General features: G+C 36.6%; 5 protein-coding genes across 6 annotated transcripts; 2 read left to right on the top strand and 3 right to left on the bottom strand.

Moving 5' to 3' along the window:
- Positions 1–2: 2 nt before the first annotated feature.
- LOC18607305 (malate dehydrogenase, glyoxysomal-like) lies at positions 3–2,297 on the bottom strand. The gene is made up of 9 exons (XM_007041392.3): positions 2,138–2,297; positions 1,825–2,040; positions 1,350–1,664; positions 1,119–1,208; positions 948–1,031; positions 700–735; positions 508–597; positions 322–416; positions 3–215 (listed from the first exon to the last, which is right to left on the bottom strand). Exons 1-9 carry the CDS (start codon positions 2,207–2,209, stop codon positions 143–145), a joined length of 1,071 nt encoding a protein of 356 aa, XP_007041454.2. The 5' UTR covers positions 2,210–2,297; the 3' UTR covers positions 3–142.
- Positions 2,298–3,096: 799 nt separating this feature from the next.
- On the bottom strand, positions 3,097–6,379 carry LOC18607304 (seryl-tRNA synthetase / serine-tRNA ligase). The gene is made up of 9 exons (XM_007041390.3): positions 6,193–6,379; positions 6,039–6,109; positions 5,784–5,945; positions 5,587–5,692; positions 5,152–5,345; positions 4,744–4,847; positions 4,476–4,659; positions 3,899–4,078; positions 3,097–3,649 (listed from the first exon to the last, which is right to left on the bottom strand). The coding sequence occupies exons 1-9, from the start codon at positions 6,323–6,325 to the stop codon at positions 3,440–3,442; spliced, it is 1,344 nt and encodes a 447-aa protein (XP_007041452.1). The 5' UTR covers positions 6,326–6,379; the 3' UTR covers positions 3,097–3,439.
- Positions 6,380–9,372: 2,993 nt separating this feature from the next.
- On the top strand, positions 9,373–13,011 carry LOC18607302 (receptor-like protein kinase 7). The gene is made up of 2 exons (XM_007041388.3): positions 9,373–12,078; positions 12,240–13,011. The coding sequence occupies exons 1-2, from the start codon at positions 9,519–9,521 to the stop codon at positions 12,632–12,634; spliced, it is 2,955 nt and encodes a 984-aa protein (XP_007041450.3). The 5' UTR covers positions 9,373–9,518; the 3' UTR covers positions 12,635–13,011.
- Positions 13,012–13,908: 897 nt separating this feature from the next.
- Positions 13,909–18,002, top strand: PIP (proline iminopeptidase). Of its 2 annotated transcripts, XM_007041385.3 has the most exons (11): positions 13,912–14,111; positions 14,221–14,423; positions 14,551–14,649; positions 14,730–14,840; positions 14,944–15,006; positions 15,138–15,231; positions 15,593–15,690; positions 16,514–16,615; positions 16,737–16,850; positions 17,237–17,311; positions 17,556–18,002. In XM_007041385.3, the coding sequence occupies exons 1-11, from the start codon at positions 13,979–13,981 to the stop codon at positions 17,649–17,651; spliced, it is 1,188 nt and encodes a 395-aa protein (XP_007041447.3). In that variant the 5' UTR covers positions 13,912–13,978; the 3' UTR covers positions 17,652–18,002. The 2 variants fall into 2 exon arrangements, with proteins under 2 accessions (XP_017971953.1, XP_007041447.3); XM_018116464.2 differs by lacking the exon at positions 16,737–16,850 and having other exon boundaries at positions 13,909–14,111.
- Positions 18,003–18,323: 321 nt separating this feature from the next.
- On the bottom strand, positions 18,324–21,368 carry LOC18607300 (neurofilament heavy protein). The gene is given in 11 exon segments (XM_007041382.3): positions 18,324–18,441; positions 18,443–18,535; positions 18,636–18,823; positions 18,910–19,005; positions 19,093–19,215; positions 19,312–19,434; positions 19,528–19,606; positions 19,704–20,690; positions 20,781–20,836; positions 20,933–20,997; positions 21,133–21,368. Coding segments are annotated over 11 exon segments (2,001 nt in total). The 5' UTR covers positions 21,287–21,368; the 3' UTR covers positions 18,324–18,404.
- Between the last annotated feature and the right edge of the window lie 1,323 nt (positions 21,369–22,691).

Here is a 22,691-nt window from a genome sequence, read left to right as displayed (position 1 = left end):
TATCATTGGCAAAGGGCATTCAATTGATGGGGCAGTGGTGATGTTAAATATTAGCAGATTCTCCAAAGTAACAAAACATATACAAAGGCCTGTAACAGATTTAAGAAAGCTTATACGTAGTCAAGTCCCGCTCATCACCATTTCATTTCTTGATAAAGGAAATCCCCTTCTGAATGCTTCCTGCTAACTCTTTCTTTGCTTTCGCCAGCCCAACCCTGTCAAAAATCAGAAGGAATTGGTTGAGTTAATATACAATCCAACTTGAAATAGTGAAAGTGTTTGCAAATTGACAAATATAATACAATACACTTCTATATTTACCTCTCATACTCGTTTAGAGGCCCTAGCTGATAGACTTCCTCAGCTCCAGTGCGACCGAGTCTTACCTTGGTTGCAAAGAAAGGGAGTTCCGTAACCTATGATTGAGAGTGTTCTTGGTTATGATAAAATGGTGAAAGTGCAAAACCAAGAAGATGTTGGCATGAAAAAAAGGTTTGAAGAGCGTACCTGCGAAGCTACAAATGCACATTCAACGATTCCTGCATCTCCTCTCAAGCCTCGGAGGCATGCATCTGCGAATTTGACAGCTGCATATGCCTATTACATGTAAAGGGCTTCCCTTTAGTTGCTTGAATTTACACAGATTAAAACCATTACGGTATAAATTGAAGTGGAAATCGAGCAGATAGAATGACCAACCATTGACAGTGTAGCAGATCCAGCTCCAGCTTTGGCCTGCATAGGTGAAAAAGTGCAACTTAAACTGTGAATCTATCAATTCTGATTGTGAAATATACTTAAAATATAAATGAATTCACCCGTGGGAAAACTAACTAAAGCAAGTTTATTCAGGACTTGGTCCAGTTTAACTAAGAGCTTGCTCTTGGTTGCCAGCAACCATTACTGATTCTGCATGCTCAGTGAGAATAGGAATTACATTATTATACCTCAACAACTTCTGTCCCACCATTTTGAATGCGGTTTGTAAGGTACTCAGTTTCTTCAGGGGTGAAGGTGCATGGAGGTTTAACCTGCAAAAGATTGGCAGCAAGTTAATTCAACTAATGATGGATTATCAGAACTGAGAACAAGTGAACTTTATGGATATTCTTCAAGACCTGCGACATAAGAGGCAAGATTGTCACTCCTGCATGACCTCCAACAACAGGGACATTAACTTCTCTAGGATCAAGACCGAGGACTTCCGCCTATATGAAAACATAAAAGCTAGAGTGAAAACCAGAGATGCAGCAATGTTGCTATGTGATTTCTTGGTGCTCTAATGCAATAAAATGGTGAAGAAAACATTGATTCTCCCCATAATCATTACATTATAAGGTTATACATACCACAAAAGTGTTTGCTCTGACAACGTCAAGAGTTGTAACTCCCAAAAGTCGCTTTGGATCATAAGTACCAGCCTTCTTAAAAACCTCTGCTGCAATTGGAACTGTAGAATTCACCGGGTTGCTGATCAGATTAACAATTGCGTTTGGGCAGCACTTTGCAACTCCCTCACAAAGTGTCCTGACGATTCCAGCATTGATGTTGAAAAGATCATCCCTTGTCATTCCAGGCTTCCTTGGAACACCAGCAGGTATGATCACAAGGTCCATGCCAGTTAAAGCACTCTCAAGCTCCGGCTGCCCCAAGAAACCACGCACCTAGAACCCAAAAAGGAACATTTCACTTAAATGACCTTCAATTTGTTTATATCTAAATGTTTCTGAATTAACCCATCATATCCTAGAAAAATTGTGTTCACTATTGAATAAGTATAGAATGAAGTTCTAAGAAGAGAACTACATGGAGAAGAAATATTACCACTGCACCAGTGTCCATGTGACTGAGATCAGCTGTGACACCATGGGCGTTCACAACATCATAAAGATGAAGGACCGAGACGAGTGGATTCATCTTCATTAACATTGCAAGAGGCTGGCCAATTCCTCCAGCTGCACCTAAGATAGCAACTTTGAATCCCGGTGCCCCTCCTTTAGCTCTGCAATCAGCTCGCCTCAAAGCAGAACTTTCCTTCATCTGTCATACGCAATCCACAACAATACATCAAACAACAAGAAAAGCCACGTTACTCATTGAAAACTTGTACCCGAAAGGAGAAAACATAGAAGAGAACCTGGTGATTTGGAGGGTGGAGATGAGCTGAGATCCTGGCAATGCGCTGGTTAGCCTCTGAACTAAACTCCATTTCCTTTCTCTTCCGAGAGAGAGGGTGAAAGTTGAAGGGTGGGGTGGGAATAATATTACCTTCTAGGTGCCAAGAATGAATGGATTTAAACATAAAAGCAAAAGAAGAGATAAAGGTGAAGTTGACATAAATGCATATAAATTTTCTTGGAAATTTTAGTTTGTGGAAACTAGTTTCTCAAGTCCTTATCCTATCTCTATTTGGAAGAGAAATGTGGCTCTCAAAACTCCTGCTTGACAACAGAAGTATGCTTGGTTTTGGTTTATTTCTCGGTTGATAAAAACCCTCGGATTCTGTTTCTCTGCGCAAAAACGTATGGTGTCTGTTCATTGTTACCTGTAACTGATACTGATCAAAAATGTTTTTACTTCACCACCAACTGCTACTCGTCTATGGAATTTATCATGCATCCCCAAATCAATGCCTCAAATATTAGATTGTCACGTGAGAAGAAAATTTAAGTGGTAAAATTTCCATTGGGGAGGTAAAAGAAGGTGAAAAAAGAAGAAGGATAGACTGTGGGTTTTCATTGGAAAAAATAATGATGTTTAAACTCCATTATAAACCACTTCTTGCTTATAGTGACCTGGTGTTATGGACTACTTGTCTTTTATGTTAGTACCAATAGCCCTTCTCGTATCAATAGCCGTCCTTGTATTTGTATCAGAAACTAATTTATTATTATCCATAACATTTTTCTAATGCATACCATGAACTTTTTCCTCATCACTATCGGTAAATATTCTTTTTCCTCTTCTATTATTTGGAGGGTCCAAAGGGGAACAAATGCACAAGGTATTTGATCACAGAATAAGGTGCAAACTTCCACCATAACCCAAAGCAGTTTGCAACATATGAAGATGCAAGAGTTTCAGAAAACATAGTAGTAATATCCCAAAAAGAAGAAAATTCGATTATATTGTGCATTACAAAGAAAACATTTAAATTGAGGGTGAACTACAATGGTGATGCAAATCCTCAAATGTCATCCTCCTCTTCCTGTTCAAGAGTAGTAATATTGTAGCTAAACCAAATTTATGGCAGTTTGTTACAGTTCTATGACAAATTTTTAAAAATTCCAACACCTCGAAACATCTACAAAAGAAATGAAAGGTATATTTGGCGTCGTGATAAAGGTTGAAGACAACAATTTCAGAGTAACAAAATTAGTTTTCAGCCAATCTGAATACTTTTTCCTTTAATTGTAAGCGAAGGTTTAGTAAGACATAACTATGCCTTGGATTTCTTCCCTTTAGCTTCAGCAGCTGGTTTGGTCTTGAAAGGCAGGAAGGACTTCCCACCCATGAACGGCTGTAAAACTTCAGGTACTTCAACACCATCTTCCTTCTGGTAGTTCTCAAGGATGCAGCATATGGTCCTTTCTGTTGCTGTGAGGGTAGAGTTCAACAAGTGAACATATTGTTTTGCCTGCTCATTGTTCTGCAAGAGGAAAACAATCACAGAGCATGAACCAGAATCTCAACCAGTAAAACTCAAGACTTAAGATGATATATAATGGAGCTATAAATGTAGTTTAGATTAATGCCAAACTGACTTGTACTCTTATGAAAGGAAAAGGAAAAGTAAAAGTATGAATCCATTTAGATTTCCCTAAACTCTCTTTCACTCTGCTGTTTGCATTGTGGCATGCGTTCCTCACATATAACAAAACAAGTCAACACGACCCACCTTTTTCTGCCCGTATCTAATTTCTAGTCTCCTTGATTGATAATCTGTACAATTTGAGCAGGACACAAGCTCCCTGTAAGTCTGAGATGCAGGAAACCATGCTTCCAAGTCATACTTCTTGGCAGCAGCATCATTAAGGGCACCAGAAACAATGGCCACAATGTGATAAGGAAGCTTTAGCTACAAAACAAGATCCACAAATCCATGCAAAGGTTCTTCAGCCTCAAAAGTTCAAAGAAAAATCAGTTTTAACCAACAAGTGTATTTTTATATATAAGATAGGAAGACATTATGTGCATAGCCAACTTTTATTAAAAGACAGACTAGAGTTGAAGAATAAAGTCTCCAACTTTTTATATTTAACATAATTTCATTTCACTAGGAAAACAAAAAAAAAATTGTCCACTGATAACCACTTCCTTGCGGCATGTGAAATAAATTATGAAGGTAGCCTGATTGAGTTCATTGGTCCAGCTAAAACCAATATTCAAAGAGTTTAACTATACATACCAATGAAATTAGATTGAAAAACAGGAAATTATTCATGTTCAGTAAATTCATAAAAGAAAAGTTATACCATCTGGTAAAAGTCCTCAGAGTTTTTAATCATTTCCTCGTGCATGTCCCAGGAATCATTGCCATTTGGGCTGGTAATGCAGAACTGCTCCACTTTCTCAAATTGATGAACCCGGAAAATTCCAAGAGTATCACGGCCATGTGAACCAGCTTCTTTGCGGAAGCAAGATGAATATCCAGCATATCTTGAAAAAATAATTTGCATAAACAAAAAGAAACAAAAATATTCTTTATAGCAAGAGGTATCACTTTCAAATGATTATTAGAACCTTATAGGTAGCTCTGAGGGATGGATCCAATCATCTAGGTGGTAAGCACAAAGTGGCTGTTCAGCTGTTGCAATAAGATATTTGTCATCACCCTCGCCAGTCACCTATTGAACATCAACTAAACCAGTCATGCTTTCTTATTCTAATATAGAAAATAATTGGTGAAAAAATGTCTGGTAATGAAAGACACATTCCTAACCATAAAGAACAACAACCATTTTCTTTTCTTTCATTTTCCCAATATATAAGAGTAAAACTGCTATGATAGGATGTAAAGTCCATATCAAGAATTAAATTAAACCACTTTAATCCTATAAAATAGTTCAAAATATAAACTTGAAAAGAAGGAATCAAGATTAGCTCAGTTGAAGGACAGAAAATATCTCCAAAGTAAGTTCCAAATGTTACCTTGTAAAGTTCCTCATCAAATTGTGCCAATTGAGCACACTTGGCCATAACATCTTTTCTCATAAAGAATGGAGTTTGCAATGCTGTATAGCCCCTTTTCTCCAAAAAATCAAGCCCAAAATTGATCAAAGCTTGATTGAGACGCACCCCATCTCCTTTAAGGTAGAAACCTCTACCTCCAGCTACATCAGCACCTATAGCACAAGACAATGGAATATCAGTTAAAAGTGACTCAACAGCCAAACTAAGCCAATTTGCTAGCTGGATTCATGCATACAACAATATAAATTCATCATGAGAAATACAACCTAGGGTTCTATAAACTCATCTGTTGACCCCCACATTAGCTTAATAGAGAATTTACACATCTTAAAAACAAAGAATCAATGTATTAACTTTACATACGACAAGGCATGTTTATCCTGTAAACATTACCCTTTTTTATATCTGCAATCCCCAGGAGCTCGACGAGCTCGACATGGTTCTTTAGCTTAGGCTCCACCCGTTTCTCACCCCATGTTCTAATCACAGCATTATTTGCCTGCATTAATTTGGTGAGATAAGTTATTACTCTGATTAAGCATTAGCAATCAAAAACCAGGGAAATGAATAAAATTTGCAGTGCCACTCACTTCATCGTCACTGATAGGGACTGAATCATGCACAAGGTTCCCAATTTTTTCCAATTTAGATTTCAAACCAGCCCAAGCTTCCTTAACCTCAACATCTTTCTCAGCTATGCTCTGTTTAACCTGCTCTGTCTTGGCGATCGTCTCCGATGCATCTTGCTTGGCCTTTTCCACACCAATTCCAAAACAATGCAGTTCAAAATAAAGATCCCAGCTTTAAGGGAAAACCAAACGAAAATTAAAAAGAGAAAAGCTTACAATTTTAAGTTGAGCGACTTGCTTGTTGATCTTGTTGAACTCCTTTCGCAGATTTTCAACTTCATATAGCACTGTAACAGAAATTCATTCATTAAAACAACACAAAAAATGTAAATCGAAGCGTGAAAATGAAAGGATGGATTGGGGTGAATACGTTGACGATAGACTTTATCGTGTTCGATGATGGCGTCGACATCTTCGACTTTGGCGAAACGACGCCGTTGGGATTCACGAATGATCTCAGGGTTGTGACCCTTCTCTTCTCTGAACAAATTGATGTCCAACATCGTCACTCCCGTCCTCCGCAAACAAAGGAAGCTGGCAGCCGACGGCGAAATGTTTTACTATAAACTCGAAAAAGCCCTAGCTTAAGGGCCTGTTTGTTTTTCAACGTCGCGTTATTCTTACCCTGGATAGATCTTATGGGCTTTTGCCCGTTCGGGGTTATTGGGCCCATCGAAGATTCAAAGTACCTTCATAAATTGGACCAAATGGGCTTGAGTCTCAAAATCCTTACAGGCCCGGTAAGGATTGGACTTCTCCTTCTCCCTTAAATCTAAAAAAAATAATTATAATTTAATTTGAATTACTCACTCTGTTTGTTCTTTTTGTCTCTTAGTGATTTTTATGGAAATTAAATTTCAGATTTTGATGTAAACTATAGATATTTAATGCTATTTAATATAAAAAATAACTTTATAATATAAAATTTCTATTTTCAACTCAAAAAAAAATTTTATTGAGTAGAAGAAAACCTTACTTATAAACTCAAAACTTATTTCATTTATTATTAATACAAAATCACTTTTTTACCTATTGAGGATAAGAACCCATCTTAGTCTATATTTATTTTGATCCTAATATCTCTAACTATACCTGTTAAAATAGGCTTGGCCCATTGGGTCAGCTTATTTTTCATTTGATATAGGGTGGGTTGGGTCATTAAAATTTAGGCTCATATTTAAACCGAACCTAGATAGGTTAGCCCACCAAATCAGTGGGTTGAGGCGAGCCAATCCTGTGGGTTAAAAAATTAATAATTTTAATTAATTTAATAATTTTATATATTTAATTATATAAAAGTAATAATTTAATTATCAATAATATTACTTATTTTATTTATTTTAATATGTTTAATCTTCACTTATTAAATTAATAATTTTAATTTATAAATTAAATCATAAAATAATTTTATTAATAAAAATTTTATTAGCTAAAATTATAAAAATAATTTTTTTTTTAAAAAAAGAAAAAAACTGGCCCAACCCAACCCATAGGTTAGCAAGGGGTGGGCTGAGTTGGAGATTTCACAATTTATATAAAAAATGGATTGACCCGACCCTACTTATATTTTTTCAATCCACAAGGGTTAGGGTCGGGCTAACCCATATTAACAGGTTTGTCTTTAATGGAAGAAGGTTACGTGTTTCAAAAAGAAAAAATGACATTATTTAAAAATATTTTGGGACAAAAAAGGACAAAAAAAAAGAGACGTAACGAGTATTACTTGATTTGAATTAATAATTAAAATCGATCAATTCATGTAGGAAACAGCTTCACATAATTGAATTGCAAGTTTGAAAATTTGTATTTTTTTTGGGTTTGCTTATGAGGGTAGTTAGACTAAAGCAAGATAGTCTACACATGGCAGTTGAAGAGTTGAGAATATTGGCAAGTAGACTTCCAAGCTATCTTGGCCTGGAAGTGAAGGGGATGGATCTTATTGTTTTTTTGGTGGAAAAACTGAAGAGGGATTTGCCATGTTGTTGAGGAACACAACCTTATATTTTATTTGAGTTTACAATATAATTTAGAGCTTCAATTTAAAAATGGTGTATTATTAGTATTTTATTTTTATCAATTTTTGACAATGGGGTTAAGAATGTGTATTTGATCGATTTAATTTGAAAATTTAAAAATTGAATTAATCAAACTAATCAAAATATATTTTAAAAATTAAAATAATCGAAGTCAAATTATATAATCAGTTCGGTCAGTTATTATTATTTTTCATAATTTTTTTCAATAATTTTCAATAACATTTGATTTGTTCAATTAATTCAATTATAAACGATGGATACCCAAAATTAATTAAAGAAATTGAAAAAACAACTATTTAAAACCAAAACCGAAATAATCGAACTCAACTGATCAAATTCAATGATTTGATGAATTATTTCAATTTGAATCGAATTCTAGTGAACCCAAGGAAGGCCAAAAACCTATTAAGAAATTCGAGGCGTCTTTCTGGGTTTCAATCTCTGGGTAAAATATTCGTTGAAAAAAAGTGATATACGGCATGGATTTCAATCTCTTCCTTTCTGGGTTGGGGTTGTTGAATAGGATAATGTCTTAATCACCCATCAAAAAGCTCGCAAATCTGAGTCAGCAATGTGCTCACAGATTTAGAATAACCAGTTAGCTATACGTTGATTCAACAAACAATTCCAAGAACTTTTCTACGTATTATTTTTCTTGGGGTTCAACCCCTTTCGGAACTTTTTGTCAGTTTGCGAGTCGGTGACAAGTCCAATGATCTGGACCCCATAGAAGAAATGTGCTCGTTTTCTGTCACGGACTTTATTCCACATGGCAGCCATCCAGACCTCAGTCAAACTCGGAGGCCATTGGTTTTCCACTCTCTGCCTTGCCAATATGACATTACGCTCCCATGAATGAAAGTTCAAGAACATATCGAGTGTTATGTATTTGGCCCCCATTCTTTAATCTTTTTTGACTGGAAATTTTGATGCAGGAAAATGAAAATTTCTTAATGGGACAAGAAAGTATGTCAGTCTTGCCAGGGAAAAGATGTTTCAAATGAGATTCATGCAATGTCTTTGAGATGCTGGCGGGTGTTACTGTTTGACGTGTTGCAGATAGAATTGCAGGAAATGGGTTGGGAGTTCTGAAGCAATCAGGATCAGATTCACATTTGCCGACCATCTTTTTTGTCAAATGAGTACTCTTCTGATGAGACCCTGATGGAAAATGGACAGGCAAGCGCATGCAAAACACTGGAGATTGCCCCCCTGCCTCTTAAAATATTCAATTGGGCAAGCGTGAAATGTTGACCAACAATTGAAATATGATGAAAATGATCGTTCTCCTTTGAAGATTAAACCCAGTTTCCTCCTACCAAACCTGGTGAAAGTTTTCAGTCTTAGATGCTTGCTTACTCAATTCGAAGAAAAAACAAAAAAGAAAAAGAGAACCTGGCAACCTAACTGCTGTTGGGTGCCATTTGTTTTTTTTTTTTTTGTTCTTTTTCCTTCAGCTTACGTGCCACATTTTTCCATTGTAATAATCTGGTATCCGTATCTCTACACGTGAAATGTGCTCAAATTTTTCAAACTCTCAAAGCAGCCCTCGTGTTTTAACCAATAGTTTGTTGAATTTCCACACTTCGCTTACTACAACGCTGACAGAAGCTCAAAAATACACTCCACCTGTAGGCTCAACTAGCCTTGACTGGCCGCCATGTCGGTCCGGCAAAACTTCGGGCAATGGCCTTCTCCAATGTTTCCGTTTCTTCTTTTGTTGACCCTAATTTCTTTTGCAGAGTCTGATGAGCTGCAGATATTGCTGAACTTCAGGTCTGCTCTAGAAAGGTCAAATACTAATGTTTTCAGTTCATGGACACAGGGAAATTCTCCATGTAACTTCACAGGAGTTGTTTGCAATTCGAATGGATTCGTGAAGGAAATCAATCTTCCCCAACAGCAATTGTTTGGTTCTCTTCCTTTTGATTCCATCTGCGAGCTACAGTACCTGGAGAAGATTGATCTTGGAAACAATTCTTTGCATGGAAAGATTACTGAGGACCTGAAGAAATGTGCAGGCCTGCAGTATTTGGATTTGGGACGGAATGCTTTTTCTGGAGAAGTGCCTGAATTGTCTTCTTTAAATGGATTGAAGTTCTTGAATTTGAACAATAGTGGATTTTCCGGGCGTTTCCCATGGAAATCACTGGAAAATCTCACAGAACTGACTTTCTTAAGCCTTGGTGACAATCCCTTTGATTTAACTCCATTTCCTTCGGAGGTCCTGAAGCTTGAGAAGTTGTATTGGCTTTATCTGACGAATTGCAGCATCACAGGACAGATTCCTGAGGGAATTCAGAACCTCACTCAGCTACAAAATCTTGAACTCTCTGATAACGGGTTGTCAGGTCCAATCCCAGCCGGAATTGTGAAACTCAACAAACTTCGGCAACTGGAGCTTTACAACAACTCATTGTCAGGAAAACTTCCTGTTGGATTTGGGAGTCTCACAAGTCTTGTGAACTTCGATGCGTCAACGAATATGCTTGAAGGCGACCTATCAGAGTTGCGATCCTTGAAAAAGCTTGCTTCTTTGCAGCTCTTTGAAAACCAGTTCTCAGGAGAGATTCCTGAGGAGTTTGGTGAATTCCAGAACCTTGAAGGATTGTCACTTTACAAGAACAAGCTCACCGGTCAGCTTCCTGCAAAAATTGGCTCGTGGTCAGATTTCATTTTCATAGATGTTTCGGAGAACTTTTTGGTAGGTCCTATACCACCGGACATGTGCAAGAATGGCAAAATGGTTGAACTTCTTTTGCTACAGAACAACTTCAATGGCACTATCCCAGAAAGCTACACAAACTGTAAGTCCTTGGTTCGTTTACGAATAAATAGCAATTCTCTCTCTGGTTCTGTCCCTGCTGGAATATGGAGCTTGCCAAATCTCTCCATAATTGATCTCACCATGAATCAATTTGAAGGTCCAGTGGCAGGTGATATTGGTAATGCTAAGTCTCTTGCACAACTATTTTTGGCAAATAATCGATTTTCAGGTGAATTGCCTACTTCAATCTCTCAAGCTTCATCATTAGTCTCAATTCAGCTTACTTCAAATAAATTTGCCGGCCAAATTCCGGCAACCATTGGAGAATTGAAACACCTTGGCAGTCTTTATTTGAATGGTAACATGTTTTCTGGCACAATACCAGACTCATTAGGCTCATGTGTTTCTCTGACTGATGTAAACCTTGCCGGTAACTCACTTTCTGGGGAAATTCCTGATACTATTGGATCTTTGCATAATCTGAACTCCTTGAATTTCTCTGATAACAAACTCTCTGGTGAAATTCCAACTACTTTTTCATCTTTGAGATTAAGCCTTCTAGACTTGTCCAACAACAGGTTGGTTGGTAGCATACCCACATCTCTATCTATTCAGGCTTTCAAGGATAGCTTTGAGGGGAATCCAGGCTTATGCAGCTCAAATCTGGAGGACTTTCAGCCATGTTCATCAAATCCTGGTAGATCAAGTCATCTTCCAACATTTTTATCCTGTTTCATAGCTGGAATATTAGTCCTGCTTATATCACTAGGATGTTACCTGTTTGTGAGGGTAAGGCAGAGTAATCTTGATCATCCATTGAGGCAGGGTTCATGGGACATGAAATCATATCACATGCTAAGTTTCACAGAAAAGGATATCATGGATGCCATCAAATCTGAGAATTTAGTAGGTAAAGGAGGATCGGGAAATGTCTATAAAGTTAAATTGGTAGATGGCAAAGAACTGGCTGTGAAGCATATTTGGACCTCAAATTCTGGCAACCGTAGAAGCTACCGAAGCACTGCTGCTATGCTAACAGAAAGGAATTTTCGGTCAATGGAATATGATGCTGAGGTGGCCGCATTGAGTGCCATTAGGCATGTGAATGTGGTGAAGCTGTACTGCAGCATCACAAGTGAGGATAGCAATCTGCTGGTTTATGAGTATTTACCTAATGGGAGCTTGTGGGACAGGCTGCACTCATGTCACAAGATAAAGATGAGCTGGGAGCTGAGATATGCCATTGCAGTAGGGGCTGCTAGAGGGTTAGAGTATTTGCACCATGGGTATGATAGACCTGTTATACACCGCGACGTGAAGTCAAGCAATATTTTGTTAGATGAAGAGTGGAAGCCAAGGATTGCTGATTTTGGACTTGCAAAGATTGTGCAGAATGGTGGTGGAGGGGATTGGACTCATGTTATAGCTGGAACTTATGGCTACATTGCTCCTGGTAAGTTTCTTCTACTTTGTTTTCTTCAGTATTATTGTTTATGTTGATCAATTTTAGTGCCTACTACTCATCATTATAAGTTATAGCAGCAAGGATAAAGTGCATTTAAAAGTTTATATTGCTGCATAAAATTGATTTTTTTACTTTTGTTTTTGTGGCAGAGTATGCATACACATGCAAGATAAACGAAAAGAGCGATGTTTACAGCTTTGGAGTTGTCTTGATGGAGTTGGTCACAGGAAAAAGGCCGGCAGAGCCAGAATATGGAGAGAACAAGGACATAGTGTACTGGATCCAAAACAAAGAGAAGAGCAAAGAAAAGTTGGTTGAGGTGGTGGACTTGAACATCTCAGAGGCTCTAAAGGAAGATGCCATCAACGTGTTACGGATTGCAGTTCTCTGCACAACAAAGTTTCCTGCACTTAGACCTAGCATGAGAGCAGTAGTTAAAATGCTGGAGGAGGCTGAACCTTGTAAACTTACTGATATCATTGTTCATAAAAATGGTGAAAGTAGCCCCAATGGGAGTTGGAAGAACAATGGCAAGTTAATCTGAGCCTTTGAACTCATCATCCAGTAATGGTTGAAGATTGATTTTCCATGAAGGCAAGGAATTTGAAACCCTGAGTAAGCACTAAGCACCAGGAAGACTTTTTCTTTTTTCTTAGCTTATAGAAGAGAGCAAAGTTACTTTCAGCTGTAGCTGCAGCAGATTCTCTGGCTAGCAATAGCAGATGAAAAATATAATTATGTAGGTGTCTTTTCTTCCTTTGTATTATAGTTGCACCAGTTTTCTTTCAGAAGCAAATAATGTAATCAAGGCTCTTTTCTCTGTTAACCGGCTGATGTACAAAAACAAATGCTATCTTTTGGGACAAAAGTGCTAGTAGTATAAATACAAAGCTAAAAAACTACAGTATAAATTACTGATGATATCACTCTGGATTGCCCGGCCTGATGACAAAGAATCTCCCAATTTTCTAATTCTAAAACCAACTTCATCTGGTATGGAAAGAAACCTGGTTGATCATTCATTAACACAAACGAGGGCCCTCATTTCCAAAAAGGGTAGCAAATGAGAAACGGTTAGATGCATAATGACAATAACAAATGAATTGTTGATTGGGAAAACTTCAAAGAACATTTTGTGGTTATATTTGCCTTTGAACATTGAATATTTGCATTGAAACTAAGGTCTGGGCTCAAAGTTCCATTTTTGACTAGAAAGTCTAAAAGCATTTGACATCAAAGATCAAGTAAGGGGCAGGCCAAAGCTCGTGAAGTTGGTCACATGTTTGCCCCAACACTGGTTTGGAAGCTTCAAATTTCAGTCATACCTCTCACGTTCATTGAATCAAAGTGTCATTTGGATTTGTTGAAAGGTTCCTAGAACAGTCACAAGGGAAGGGATAGCACACAACTTGGGTAATTCAATTTCTATTTTCTTATTATCAGAAGTTTAGGAAACACGAGGCAAAATTATAAAAGATGCATCAAGTACAGCACCAAATAGAGATTTTTGTTCAGTATATAAACCCTTCAAGAATCAAAGTTCTTGGTTTATCTTTTAATCAGAGAATCATCTCAATCTCAACTTGCCAAGAATAAAAAGATTAGAGGACCTTAATAACACATTATTAAGCTATAATTTGGGGTAAAAGTATACTAAAGTTTTGTGCTTTTTAAGGTGAGTTTGGTACAAGAAACAGGGAATGAGGATAAGATTAACATAATCCAAATATGCCAAATCAGAAAAAGACAATAATCCAATATTCCAAAGAGGTTAATTTTATATGCCTAGGAACCTAATTCGATGCCCCAATGCAATGCTTATCGGTAAAGCCTCATTATCAGGCAGGATGAGGCATCCTACTCATGTGACAGCCACCATAAAGTAAGAATGAGGTTAGCGATTAAATTTGTCTCAAAATCAAACTTTCTCTTCACTCACTACTCACTTCCCACAATTCCTTCCTCCCGTCCTCGCTTCCCTCGATCCCTTGCTTCAATTTCCAACAATTTCACTTTCTCAGGTTCCTTCCCTCCTGCCCTTTTCTCTTTTACTCAAAATGTTCAAGTTCTCTTTGTTATTAGTTTGTGCATGTGGGTTTGTTGAAATTTGCTTGCTTTGATTGTCTGTAGGGAAAAAGAAGTCATCTTTGTGGGTGCAAAGGGTTAGTTATAAGACTGAGACTCAGTTAAGTGATTTAATGGAGTCAGGGAAGGAAATTCAAGAGCTTAACAGGAACCTTTATCCAGCTGTAGAGCCATATAGCACTGGTTTTCTCAAGGTTTCTGATATTCATACAATCTACTGGGAGCAATCAGGAAACCCAAATGGCCATGTGAGTATCCATTGCCTGTATCCTCGTTTTGAATTGTTTTTTTTTTTTAATGTAGCATTAGCTGTTAGGAGTGAGGCGCGATATCTTTTACCTTGGATTTATTATCAATTCTGTTCATGGTTTGCAGCCAGTTGTGTTTCTTCATGGGGGACCTGGAGGAGGAACATCGCCAAGCAATCGAACATTTTTTGATCCTGAATTTTACAGGATCATTTTATTTGATCAGGTGACGCTATGAGCCTTTATGTTAACTGTTGACTATCCTTTTTATTTTTACCTCTAATTAGGATATACGTCTTGTTCCAGCGTGGTGCAGGAAAGAGTACGCCCCATGCTTGCTTGGAAGAGAACACTACATGGGATCTAATTGATGACATTGAAAAGCTAAGAGAACACTTGGAAATTTCAGAATGGCAGGTATTGATATGTGGTGTTTAATCACTTAATTAATGTCACGTTTGGATTAGCAGTTCTTGGTTGAGTTAACCATGTTGTTTTTATTTGCCTTCTGATTATTCAGGTCTTTGGTGGCTCATGGGGAAGTACACTTGCTCTTGCTTACAGTCAATCACATCCTGACAAGGTGCATAACCTGCTTGGTTAACCGTTATTTTGTTGGTTGGAACTCTTGATACGTACAATCAGGTTACCTGCAATTCCATGAGTTCCTCCCCTTTAGTTTAAATTGATAGTTTCTCTATCATTTGTTGTAAGGTTACTGGCTTGGTTCTAAGAGGGATATTCCTTTTGCGGAAGAAAGAGATTGATTGGTTTTATGAAGGTGGTGCTGCTGCTATTTACCCTGATGGTATGTTCCATGCACATTCTTTGCTGGTCTAATCGCAAAGGACAGTTGTTCTAATGTTGTAAGATAAGTTGTTAGTTTTGCCATGAGATTTTAATTTCAAGACACATGGAAAGAGGTTTGATTTGTAACGTTTTAATGAATTTCAAGTCCATGGGATATGGAGGCAGTGAAAGTAAACCCATGCATGATAAAGAAATTTCAGATTGCTTAGGAACACTCTCAATGATTTAAACCCATATTTTATTGGTGTTATGTTGAGACTTTTTGTTTTATAATATGATTTTTTGCCTTCCTGCTGAGTGCTGATTAAAATATGCAAAGGTAATCACTGAATGGTTATGCATTTCTTCTAAATACACAGCTTGGGAGCCATTTAGGGATCTTATTCCAGAAAATGAGAGGGAGAGCTTTGTTACTGCTTACCACAAGAGACTGAATTCTAATGATTTGGAAACACAAGTAAGACAAGTCATCTGGATTTGGATACTTTGCTTTCCTTCCTGTATATTTTTTAATTCTTGAACCTGTTATATGTTTTTTCGTCCACTGCTTGATTTTTAATGTGGAGAGTAAATATCAGAAATCATGCCTAAATTTATGAAATAGAAAAAGTAGGCCCTGCCAATCGAATAAAGCGTGACTTCAGTTTGGTTGCTCAATTGGAATCTGTTCGGAATTGGTGGTAGTGTCTTCCATGGAACCTATATTGTTTGCTATGGTTTTTTTCTCTATTAAGATTCTCGACTTTGTTTTACTTGTAATTTTATAGACAGCCTGATGATGTTCCTTCTTGAAATGTTTAAGCTATTGCAGCATTTAAACTTGTTTTCTCTAAATCAATCCTGTTACTGGATTCTTAGATCTATCATTCATGTAATGTATGACAGCCTTGATATTTGGTCTTCCATCTTACTCATCTTTGCCTTTCAAGGTAGTAAGGTGCACTTTCATTTATATTATTCCATATTTGTAATTATGCCTTCCCCTACAGATCCATAAATTAGTATTGTGGCAAGAGCTCTAATCCTTCTACCCTATTGATCCAGCAATAGCTATTATTGCTGGAGGTCTTGTCCTATTAGGTTAAGATTTAGACACTTGTCCTCATAAAAAGAAGGGAAAATGAGAGTTTGCCTTCATTTGGCAAAAGGTCTTGCCTAAAATGAAAGTTGTTGATACTCTAAGCAAAGTTGGATTCTTGGTTGAGACTCGTGAGCTTGAATTGTTTGTTATGTCGGCAATGGTTAAATGTTTTCTGTTAACTCTCTGGTTAACTTCTTAGTGTGCAGCTGCTAGGGCATGGACCAAGTGGGAAATGATGACTGCCCATCTTCTACCAAATGATGACAACATCAAGAGAGGGGATGATGATAATTTTTCACTGGTAAGTCGATTAACCAAGAAGACCAGTTTGACCTAGAACTGGAAATTATAGAATACTCTAAAGAAGATGCTAAGATTTTGCTGTAAATTTGATAGATTTGTTTGTTCATTGTTCTGTTTAGGCTTTTGCAAGGATTGAGAACCATTACTTTGTGAATAAAGGATTCCTTCCTTCAGATTCATTCTTGTTGGACAATATTGACAAGATAAGGCATATTAATACTACAATTGTACAGGTATATATAACATTTACCACACAGACGTTGGGGACAACCTTTCTGCTTGTTCTTAAGATTTTCTAAGTAGACAGCATTGCAAACATGTTAATATAGAGTTGTGTGCTGAATAGTTTGCTTGAAAGTGTCATTCTACGTGTAAGCAGTCACCTTTTTCAGTTGTTACATAGTGGTAGAAAATTAAGGGCACTAAATGCTTACTGAATAACACCAAAAGAGCCCCATGCTATGCTATTCTTGAATTTTTGCCGCTGTATGATATCTTTGACATGTGAATAAGACCAAAAACTTTTATTTTGCATTCTAGAATTTTGTGAGTGTGTAGCTTGAAGAATTATTTTGAAATTCTATGTTCCGAGTCTGATACCCTTAAACCACTTGAACAGGGAAGATATGATGTTTGCTGCCCTATGATGTCAGCTTGGGATCTCCACAAAGCATTTCCAGAGGCAGATTTTAAGGTAAGAACTAGAATAAGCTATTTGTTCTGTTGAAGATGTGATTTTACATGTTGGGGATGCCGGATGGAATGATACCTTGCACTAAACTCTTACTTGCAGCAGGCTGCAATCTCATTGAGAATTTCTGTTTTTAGTGTTTCTTGTTCATTTTGCATTTGCATGCAATCACCCAACTTTGGAGACTATTCTTATCACTTCTACATCCTTTTGCTTAATGGACAAATCACTTTATTGTTCTGGTCAGGTTGTTTCAGATGCTGGGCATTCAGCCAACGAACCAGGAATAGCAGCTGAACTTGTGGCTGCAAATGAGAAGCTGAAAAACCTTTTAAAGAATTAACCTTGAAAACTAGAGTCAGCATGCAGTTGCAGTGCCTGACTACATTCCTAAATTGCAGAGGCATACATGTTGATATGCTCTGACATCCATCATAAAGGGAAGTAGTTTGAGATATCATTTGAAGAATGTTTAACAGAATGTCGGTTCAAGTATAAAGTTAAATAGATGTGCTTCATCTGTGTAGGCCTTTCATCTCTCTTGGCTTTGTTTCTTTAAACTCTGGTTTTTGTTCTTTACTATTTCTTTTTACAAAATAAATGTGGGACAGAACAGAGCAATAAAACAAACATAAGAATGACATATTAATCAGATTTTGATAATGGAAACCGGTTAGACAGAGATTTGATGGAATGGATTTGCAATTTTCATTCTGATACTGTCATGATTGAACTGATTTTTTTTTTTTTTTACTTATGTTCTTGAAAAATTAAGCTTGAGATGGGAAGAACAGTTGTCTCGTATGACATGAACAAGGAACAGTGACACAAATAAAAATATTTATATCTTGTAAATGAATTAATACAAATCATTCTTGTATCACAAATGTTACAGCTTACAAACAATTACATTAAAGGAATTTAATATTTCCCTTAAGATTATGATAATGTAAATAAAAACACAGCAAGCAAATCTAATTCAACGAAAACAGGGTTGACGATTATGATACAGGTGCACTACAATGAATGCTATGAATGCTATGGAAGTTGGGTTCCTTGGGAATGGTTGTATGCCTTCTTCCCTGAGGTTTAGTAGCTAAGGAAGTTCCACTCTCGTCAGGGTCTGATGTTTCCTTGGTTCTGGACATTCTAGGTGACGTTTCCTTTATTACACCAAGTTGACCAGGTTTCATGTTTGAAACCAATGTCTTCCTACTTGATGCAACCCTGCAAGAATAGGCAATCCAATTTAGTCCGTTAGAGAACGAGCATACACTACTTTTCATTTATAAAGCACAGGGTAGTTTCTGAACAGGATTGTACTTACCCTCGTGGTCTCACTAGTGGTTTGATAGATGGTGATTTTATCTTTTCCAATGTACCCCCGGATTTTTTAGCTGTCTTTTCCAATTTGGTTTTCTGATGCATAGGCACAGTACGTTTCTGTGGAGTGGTAGAATGCTTTCTGTCTATAGCTCCTTTCGAAATCCTCGAGCATGAGGTTTTCATAGTTTGCTACAAAGTATAGTATCAGAGGTTAATTTCAGCAATAGGCAGGACTTAAAAACTCTTTTTTCTACAGTTCTTCGAAATTAACTTACTGGTAGATCCTTTAGTGTTCTTGTATCTGATTCATTGTCAGTTCCTTCAAGTGCACAATTAACAGTTTCAGTTTGTCCAAGGCACTTTTCATTTCTCTGTAGTCAAGGGAAAAAACACGTTAGTCCTAAAAGCTTTATTGACTCCATGGGATATAGTAAGAGGTCTAAACTCAAAGCACTCACTTGTACATTCTGATGTTTTCTCCATAAGTTTCCAGCTTGGGATCCTGGAACGGTGGTTGTTTCTTTCAAAGGTGCTTGAAAATGTTTCTTCTCCAAGTTTGCTTCCTTCAAAATTCCTCTTTCCTGAACAACCAGTAGATAATCAGATAACATGGAAAAATTTTTCTGCCTTTTTTCTTTTGAATATCATCTACATTCTCAATAAACAATTTTGCATACATCAGTTCTAAGCCGAAAAGGCTTCGGATTTGTGGGCTTAGGTTTTCTGTACTTCATCCCTTGAGCGCTGTTGACTGCAGATGCGGAGTTCACTTTTAATGTCTTGTTCATTAATTTGTTTACCTGCATCACAATGGACAGGTATCAGAAAGTGAAATGATGGCATATGATCAAGAAACAGATACAAAAAATGTGACATTCTTTTAAACAAGCTACCTTTTGAATGCTTTTGGAAATCTCATGCTTGCCAAGAACATCCTTTTTCACCAACTTTCCCGTGGTGCAATTCAATTTTCTGCAATCAATTGTCATGCAAATTCAATCGTGAATGCTGAATAAATAAGTGAATAATAATAAAGAAAAAAATAAAACATATGTCATAAATTCCATACCTGTTTTCATCAGAAGCTGATGTGTTTTCCTTATCTTCATTTTCCATGACTTTGCTTTCACTTGATTTAGAGTGAGAGGCCAAAGCATTTTCTTTGTCATCACTCTCCTCGGCTTCAGGGATTTCCTTGTCCTTTGAACATGGTTCAATATTCTCTTCGGGGCTGATCCTTTCATTGCTTTCATTGTGCCCTCCAGTTTGGGATTTGGGAGCATCATTGTCTCCAGAATTTGACAGGGATGAAATTTTGACTTTCTCATCTATGGTTTGCTCCAAGCTCTCTGAAGGGTTCGTACAAGTACCTGATGTAGAGCAAACTTCCAAAGAGCCATCCTTCGATTTCGCCTCAATCTCCTTGTCAGTTGAGTCCCTTTCATTCCGTTCATGAGACATAGGCCCCCTGGACAACTGCAAGTCTTTTTCCTTGTTCTTTTTCTTCAAACATTTTAAAGATTTAGCTTCCTTGTTCTTCTGATTCTGAGAATTCAAAGAATCATATACCCGGCTTTTAACCTCTCTTCCTCTTAGTTGTTTCCTTGAAGTATCTAAAGGTCTATTACACCCCAATGCATTCTTCTTACTTGCATCAGTGATATCAAGCTTCTTCATCCCTGCACATATCTTTCTTAAGGAACTACTCAATTCTACAGACTTCTTCAACTTCACTGCCTTCTTTGGAGAATGAAAAACCAAAGCCTTGGCCGCCACTCTACTCTTTGGTACCTCAATGGTAGTCGGTTTGGGGTTCCGAAGACTAAAAGTACCTGGATTTGAGAGACACTTTTTGTTCCTTGGAGTAGTCAAGGCTTTAGCAGATGCTTGCTTTGCTGCCCTAACATTTGGGGTGGTTGCATTCTGCTTAGGAACAAGTCTAACTTTCGCTTTGGCGTCACCCATCTTCTGTGAAATTGATGAAATCATGGCCAATCTTGACACTCTAGACTTTGAAGATTTAGCAGGAACAGTACGTGGACATTGCAAATTTGAACTAACATAACCATTAAAAGCAAAAGTAGTAATGTCAATGCAAGATGTCCTTTAAGAAACAAGAAAAGGAATAGGATTTTCATGTGTATACCTTGTATCTTTAAGAGCTTTTCGAAGCCGAACACTTGGACTCCTAGCTGCCATAACCTGAAAAATTCAAATGCTTCTCAAGTTGATCAATCGCTTATTACAATATAAGAAAAATGGGAGGAATAATATAAGAAAAACGAATTGGTAACAAACCCGAAGAACAAAATTCTTATAAATGGCTTCAGAATCCATTTCTTCTTCATGCTTCTGATCACATCCTAAGCAACAAGAACAACCAAAGCGTTGGGACATTAGCAGTCAATGAACATCTGCTTGATTTACCAAAATCAAGGAAACCCAAGACCAATTTTAAGCTTAAGTAGAAAAGTAACAAAGAAGAAAAGGAAACGCACCTACACGGTGGCAGAACCAGTAACGGTCCTCGTTTTCGGTGCGGCAACGATCGGGTGCGGTGAGGTCCACGAACTTAGGAGCCTCGATCTTCTCGTAGAAGTCGTCTCCGATTTCTTCCTCGCCGGCGGCGCCTTTGATCTGAATTTCGTCCATTTATTGTCGCCGTAGATCTGAGAGAACAGGAGCGTGGTAGAAGGAAACTAGCCGGTAGAGAGGCAAAGGGTGTGGCAGTAGTTCTTGGAAGGCGAACCCTGAGAAGATTGGTTTAAATTTGTCGGGAGGTTCTGTAAGTAGCCGTTGGAGACATGATCGTAATACAATTTGCATCACAAGGGTTTTTCTGTAAATTTAGTTTCGGAATCAATAACCGTTTCCCGCTGTCCCAATCCTCATCTAATCCAAAATTTTTAAGGAAAAACTGAAAAATGGTCAAAAAAAATAAAAAGAAAATAATAATTTTGTTTTAAGGAGAATAATTTTCATAGTGGGAAACTAAAAGAAATTCAATATTTGAATATTAAACACTAAATTTATTAGTTTTGAAAAAAATTAAGTACTAAATTTATGATTTAAAAATTGATTAGTATATTATTGACAATTATATGTTGAATATATTTTTTATTGAATCTTGGCATAATTTTTAAAGAGTTTATGAATTATTTAGAAAATTTTAAATAAATTTTATTTTTATTGTGTTTAATTAAATCTTTGTACTTTTAATTTTGATCAAATAAGTTTTTTATATTACGCAGTGCTAATGTAACAAGCTGACATATTATAATTGATAATAATATAACATGCTGATATGCCATGATGATATGATTATGTGATATTTTCATATTTTATATTAAAATCACATGGATATAAAGTGATAAGTAGCGTTATGTTAATATGTCATGTTATAATTTACTATGATATGACATGTTGTCGTGGTTTATTGACATGATTATGTTTTATGACAAGTTTATATATTATAATAGATAATAACATGACATACTAATGTGTCATAATAACATAATTACGTAGTATTTTTTATCTTTCATTTAAAATCACATAGATATAAAATGATAAATAGTATTATATTAACGTGTCATGTCATAATTTACTCTATCATAATGACATGATCACGTGATATTTTTCATTTTTCATATTAAGATTACATGAATATAAAATGACAAGTAACATTATGTTAATATGTCATGTCACAATTTACTATGACATGATATGTTGTCTTGATATATTAATATGATTATATTTTTGTGACAAGCGGACATATCATACTAAATAATAACATGACATGCTGATGTGTTATGATAACATAATATGACATGTTGTCATGATATATTAATATGATCACGTTTTTATGATAAATTAATATATTATAATAAATGATAATATAATATGTTAATATATTATGATAATATTATTATATAATATTTTTTATTTTTTATTTTAAAGTCACGTAAATATAAAATAATAATTAACATTATACTAATATGCCATGTGATCCAACTACGGACCGCTTACAAGACTGACGCTCCACCACCGAGCTATAGGC

Source organism: Theobroma cacao, chromosome 2 (genome assembly GCF_053813885.1).
Source record: "Theobroma cacao isolate CCN51 chromosome 2, ASM5381388v1, whole genome shotgun sequence".
Classification (NCBI taxonomy): Eukaryota; Viridiplantae; Streptophyta; class Magnoliopsida; order Malvales; family Malvaceae; genus Theobroma; species Theobroma cacao.
The sequence above is the reverse complement of the archived record's forward strand: the minus strand, read 5'-3'. Positions and strand labels throughout refer to the sequence as shown.

Excerpts from the sequence above, each read along its gene's own strand:
- LOC18607304 (XM_007041390.3), bottom strand. The coding sequence starts at position 6,325 with ATGTTGGACATCAATTTGTTCAGAGAAGAGAAGGGTCACAACCCTGAG. Across the intron at positions 5,946-6,038 it reads AAGTCGCTCAACTTAAAATT|GCCAAGCAAGATGCATCGGA; the intron begins GTAAGCTTTTCT and ends GGTGTGGAAAAG. Across the intron at positions 4,660-4,743 it reads CCCTCAGAGCTACCTATAAG|ATATGCTGGATATTCATCTT; the intron begins GTTCTAATAATC and ends TATTTTTTCAAG.
- PIP (XM_007041385.3), top strand. The coding sequence starts at position 13,979 with ATGAGGTTAGCGATTAAATTTGTCTCAAAATCAAACTTTCTCTTCACT. Across the intron at positions 14,841-14,943 it reads TGGAAATTTCAGAATGGCAG|GTCTTTGGTGGCTCATGGGG; the intron begins GTATTGATATGT and ends CTGATTATTCAG. Across the intron at positions 16,851-17,236 it reads TTAATACTACAATTGTACAG|GGAAGATATGATGTTTGCTG; the intron begins GTATATATAACA and ends CCACTTGAACAG.
- LOC18607305 (XM_007041392.3), bottom strand. The coding sequence starts at position 2,209 with ATGGAGTTTAGTTCAGAGGCTAACCAGCGCATTGCCAGGATCTCAGCT. Across the intron at positions 2,041-2,137 it reads TCCACCCTCCAAATCACCAG|ATGAAGGAAAGTTCTGCTTT; the intron begins GTTCTCTTCTAT and ends TGCGTATGACAG. Across the intron at positions 216-321 it reads CCTCTAAACGAGTATGAGAG|GGTTGGGCTGGCGAAAGCAA; the intron begins GTAAATATAGAA and ends GATTTTTGACAG.
- LOC18607302 (XM_007041388.3), top strand. The coding sequence starts at position 9,519 with ATGTCGGTCCGGCAAAACTTCGGGCAATGGCCTTCTCCAATGTTTCCG. Across the intron at positions 12,079-12,239 it reads TTATGGCTACATTGCTCCTG|AGTATGCATACACATGCAAG; the intron begins GTAAGTTTCTTC and ends TTTTTGTGGCAG.